This window comes from Otolemur garnettii, unplaced genomic scaffold (genome assembly GCF_000181295.1).
Source record: "Otolemur garnettii isolate 467f Iridium unplaced genomic scaffold, OtoGar3 scaffold00001, whole genome shotgun sequence".
NCBI classification, from domain to species: Eukaryota; Metazoa; Chordata; class Mammalia; order Primates; family Galagidae; genus Otolemur; species Otolemur garnettii.
Genome location: NW_003852396.1, coordinates 32380184 through 32385813, shown reverse-complemented (window position 1 = coordinate 32385813; position 5630 = coordinate 32380184). Strand labels below are relative to the sequence as shown.

At 36.4% G+C, this 5630-nt stretch overlaps 1 protein-coding gene across 1 annotated transcript; it reads left to right on the top strand.

Annotated features, from left to right (window-relative positions):
- Positions 1-4333: 4333 nt before the first annotated feature.
- Positions 4334-5278, top strand: OLFR600 (olfactory receptor 52K1). Its single transcript, XM_003781414.1, has one exon. The coding sequence runs from the start codon at positions 4334-4336 to the stop codon at positions 5276-5278; it is 945 nt and encodes a 314-aa protein (XP_003781462.1).
- The last annotated feature ends 352 nt before the right edge of the window (positions 5279-5630 follow it).

The following is a 5630-nucleotide window of genomic DNA, read 5'->3' as shown; positions in this document are numbered from 1 at the left end:
GAGTGCTGTGACATCACAGCTCACAGCAATCTCCAGCTCTTGGGCTTAGGTGATTCTCCTGCCTCAGCCTCCCAAGTTGCTGGACTACAGGTGCCTGCCACGACGCCTGGCTATTTTTTTGTTGAAGTTTGGCTGGGGCCGAGTTCAAACCCACCACCCTCGGTATACAGGGCCAGTGCTCTACTCAATGAGCCACAGGTGCCGCCCTTATTTTGATCTTCTAACCAAATCAATACTAACTTTTCCATTTCAATAATGAACAAAATAATGCTTATAATAATTGATACTTTCATTGGAGCACTGTAAGTATACAAAACAGTAGAGTTTCTATAATTAATGACATGATATTATATAATGGAAATTTCCTAAGTCAATAGATGTCAGGGGCTCTTATAAAAAATAAAGAAATTGTGAGATGATGGATATGTTAATTTTCTTGTATGTAGTAACTATTTTACTTTGTATATCAAAACATCATGTTGCACACCTTAAATATTTTCAATAAAAATATACAGTATGTCCATATGTAGTATAGCTAATATAGGGATTGTTGTGGCTGGAATGTGGTAAACAGGATTGAGACAGAGGGGAAGGAATGAAGGCAGTAGACATTTCACAAAGCTATGAAATTTAGTAGAGCAATAGATGGTACCTTGACTCAGGTTAGCAGAGACCACAATTAAAATAATTAGATTGACTTGAGTAATTAGGGTGTGGGAATTGGCTTAACGAATACTTTGATAAACTCACATGACTACATGACTATGAAACTCTCATTCTCTCATTCTTAGAGTCTAGGTCAGATGACTGATGAAAAAACACACGTGTTGAGGGGGGAAGCACACTTAAACATTTGTAAATATTTGAAGGCCCATAACTTGCAAGGCACTAGATAAATGATAGTGACTAGAGCTCTAATAACCACCTTCAAGGTATTTATATTTCACCATGTCCTCTAACAAAGTGGTTCTCAATATTTTCTCCCCCTCCTTCATGTCCAGTTACAAATTCAGCTTATTTCTACTGACTCTTTCCTCAATTGAGTGTTTCACAATAATTTGGTCTAGAGCGCTTTTCTTCCTCTTATTTCTGTTTCCCTCTGTTCCTTTTTAACATACCTAATTTACTAAACAATGTCTTAATTTTTACTTAGTGCACATATATTTTTTAGATTTTTTTAGATCCTACTCACATATACGACATCAAGATCTTTAATTTCAGTACAGCTACAATATTGCTACAAGGGCACTTAGAAATGAAAAAAAAATACTGATTGGAAGGGAACTATAGTAATTTTGTATGTAATTATGGATCCATGCAACTCTACCTTAACAGTAATCTATGCTTTGTTCCAGATTTCCTTTAGTTTCCATCCTACATTACTTCTCAGCCCTTGCTCCTCTCTCTTGGGTTCATAAGCTATCTATCCCATTCTGCCTCCCACAACACGTCAAACACCAACAGTTTTACATGCTTCTCCTAACCATCTGCTCCATCCACTGGTGTTACCCTTGATGATTGACTATAGGTTTTTCTATAGCAAATATTCAAGCTAAGAAAAATACACTGGCTCACAAAGAGGTCCCTAGGGATGGAGGAGGGCTGGTCAAACCAGTATAAACCTGCCTCAAGCTCAATACTCTCTCTTATTCTGCAAATCAATTGATCTTCATATCACAAGTGGGCTTTGCTAGTCCCAGACAGAGCCATTGTGACCAGACTCACAACTGTTTGCAGGTACCACTCCTGGAAAAGGGGAAAAAGCCTAGATAATTCTGGGGTGCAAAAAGTCATGTAGGAAAAAGATTCTCTAATCTTTTCAACCGAATACTATAATCACTAAACTTTATATGACCACAGTTGGGTTCTACAATTTTTTAAATGACCAATGCCATTCCTGATAGCTAAGACTATCAGGAATAAAATCAGACTATCAGACTAAAATTTCTCAGTGTAATTACTATGTAGAGAATTCTTATCTACAATATTCCCAGTAGATGGTCACTCAGTTTCTACCTAAAAATTATAGTGAATATCTTGTTTCACAGGTCTGTGTTTTCTATTTGGAGGCAGTTCTTTGTTATAGGTTCTTTTTCTCTATTGAACTAAAATATAAGTTCTTAATATTTTTTGTTTATTTGTTTGTTTGTTTTTACCAACATTTGTTTGGTTAGGTATCTACTTCTGCTGGCACTAAGTATTGTTTTTTCACCTTTGATAAATAATGAATCTAAAAATATTTGAGGCCAAAATTACCAGAAGCATCAACTATTCCTTCATAGGCATTAAAAATAAATTGTGAATGTGATTTATTTTCTGAATCATAGATCTTTCCAAGAAACAAACAAAACAAAATGATTTTTTTTTTTTGCACTTCTCACTTGAACTTTGTACTTTATGGAAAAAAATTTGAATTTCTAGAGCATGAAACTATTCAAAGAATTATGCTAAAACTACATACACATTTTTCTAAGCTAGAAGTTAATAGTGGATTTTGTTCTCACCATAAACTTTGTAAGATATGCCTCATTCATTTTTTGACATGAGCAAATGAAGCTCAAGACTTAAATAACTTGGTTAAATCATATAGAATAAGTAGCAGGGCTGAGATTGTATCCCAGACTTATGCTATTCCAAAGACCTTGCTACGTTCACTATACCAAGTTACCTTCCAGAAGACTTGCCTTATCATTCATCTGTGGTGTGCTTTTCCCAAATGCAGTAGATGTATGGAATACTTGTATCTGAAGGACTCCAACGATGATGTATGAATGCTGAAGAAGTATTTTAACATATATGCACACTGTTTGGGTTCTTAACATGTTTCAAGTGAGATAATTTAAAAAACTCCATCCACACTTTATGTAATCTCACCTTATTGTATATTTTTATTCTTTTAAAGGCTTAAGATTATGAATTAAATGAAAACATAATTATTTAGAAAAAAATTAAAATATTGCATTGGTGTTAAAAATAAACTGTGAATATACTAAATTAGGATTTGGGATTTAATTGATACAGGTATAAGTAAAAAGACTAATAATTAAAGTTCATCGACTAAGCAAAATAATAGACACAATATTAATATTACTGTACTTTTTTTATTTTTATTTTTTTTTTTTTGTAGTTTTTGGACGGGACTGGGTTTGCACCTGCCACCTGCTGCATATGGGTCTGGCACCCTTCTCCTTTGAGCCACAGGCACCACCCTATACTTTTATTTTTAAGTAATGTTGTGGTATATTTTTTATCCTTTTCTAAAGGATTTCTTAAGAAATTTATTTTTTTTCTCCATGGTTCTTTTTATAAATACAGAGTTGGGAGGATTCTAACAAAATTTGGAGTCTAGACCATAAGAGTGAAATTTAATTGCAATTATATTATTTAAAAATATTTTTATAGAAATTTTTTATTTATTACATATGTTTACCTCGCGATTTTAATATGTTCAGAGTATATATTCTTCAATTTATGATTTTAATCAAATAATTTGTAGTATATCATTCTATTCAGAAGTTATGTAGGTTAAAATATTTAACAAATATAGTAAAGCCTTCCTATAAATGTACATTAAACTCCCAAACAATCTATTCATAAAAAACACCCAGATATACATATATGGATCTGTGTATTTACTTTTAACTCTACTCACTCCCCAACCAAGCTTTATGGAGTATTCTGGAAACTTAATTCTATAATATTACCTATTGAAGTATTTTGGATTCTACTTTGTCATCAAAAACATCTGTTATTCCTCCAGTGTATGATCATGATTTTTAGGTATAAAATCAGAAGATTTCCTAGATCTTTTATCAGAATCATCAAATTGTAGCTAAGCATTCCAGGGAAGAATCCCAAGGCATCAAGACGAATTCCACACACTGAGGACCCTGGTATAGTTTTTTATCTCTTATTTTGAGTGAACACTGTGCCTTCTGGCTTGTTCATACCCACCAATATCTGTCTGTAATGTTAAAAACATTGTCCTGCCATGTCCAATTGTCCAAGGAAAAAAATTCTAGAGAATGGAAAAATTGGATAGTAAACAGCATCAGAGCCACCCGAGAATCTGAACTATGAAGTTGACACGTCTCTACTGAGAATTTAACCTGACGACTGCTTCTCTCTTTTGCCAAGGAAATGGTTTAGCATTATCTCGCTCCCCACCCCAAGTAGCTGAAGCATTGATTTTTATCAGTAGTTTACATAATATAGTCTTGATTATCACCCTCAGCTACTGTAATGGCCAGCGTAGGTGTAAATGATGCAATGATGTCAAATGTCCCTTGTTCTTTTTCCCTAGGAATTGGACCTTGAGGATCTCAGGTGAGGGATGTCCTCTTGCAACGATTCCATTCCTCGGCCCTCAGTATTTGTCCTGGCTGGGATTCCTGGCCTGGAATCTTTCCATGTCTGGTTCGCTGTGCCTTTTTTCCTGGTATTTGTCATAACGGTCATTTGCAATATCACCATTTTATGTATTATCTGGCTGGAGAAGAGTCTTCATGAGCCCATGTTTCTCCTCCTAGCCATGCTATCAGTTGTTGACCTGTGCCTGGTCAGTGTCACTGTGCCCCGTATGCTGGGAATCTTCTGGATGAATGCCAAGGAAATCAGCTTCGATGCCTGCCTCACGCAGATGTTTTTCATCCCTTCCTTTTATGTCATGGAGTCTGGGATTCTCCTGGCCATGGCTTTTGACAGATACGTAGCTATCTGGTACCCCCTGAGATATATAACCATCCTTTCTAACAGCATGCTTGTAAAGATGGCACTGGCTATCCTGGCAAGGACAGTGGCAGTGCTGACCCCAGCACCCATCCTGGCACAAAGACTGGAAAGCTTCCAAACCCACATAATTGCCTACTCTTACTGTGCGTACATGGCTGTGGTACTGACAGCCTGTGGAGACATTTCTGACCACATTGTCTACGGAGTAATGGTTATTGTAGCATCTGTGGGCTTTGATTTGCTTTTTATCATTCTGTCATATGGACTTATCCTTCATGCTGTCTTTCGAATACCATCTTGGGATGCACGGGGCAAAGCACTCAGCACGTGTGGCTCTCATCTTTGTGTCATTGGTCTCTTTTATTCTCCTGTTGTCTTTTCTGTTCTGGCCCAGATTTCAGGCTACCATATGGCTCCCCATCTGCAAATCATCATCGACAATCTCTACTTCCTGGTGCCTCCCATGGTCAACCCGTTGATTTATGGGGCCCGGACCAAGCAAATGAGAGAGTGGGTGCTGCGGATTTTCCACTGCCGTGGAGGCTAAGGTTGATACCTTTGGTGGACAGGACATTTGGGCATGGAGAACTAGAAGTCAAGTTAGGTTGGAGTAGAGGTAATTCCTGTCTAGTTTGGGGCTTCATGGAGAAAGGAGTAATAAAGCAAAAGAAGAGCTCGGTCAGTGTGAGAATATAACTAGGACCTTTTTTTTCAATCACGTGCAACTGTTTTGAAACCCTCATAGCCAGAACTCTGCCAAAAGGCTAATGCAAGTAACAAAAGTGTAGAATATTTTGTTATTAATTTCATCACTTTTCTAGTTACATCATATCACGTAAATTGGAAATACATTTTCAAATGAGATAACAATTCCATTTAGGAATATGTGTTCAAGATGT

Excerpts from the sequence above, each read along its gene's own strand:
- OLFR600 (XM_003781414.1), top strand. The coding sequence starts at position 4,334 with ATGTCCTCTTGCAACGATTCCATTCCTCGGCCCTCAGTATTTGTCCTG.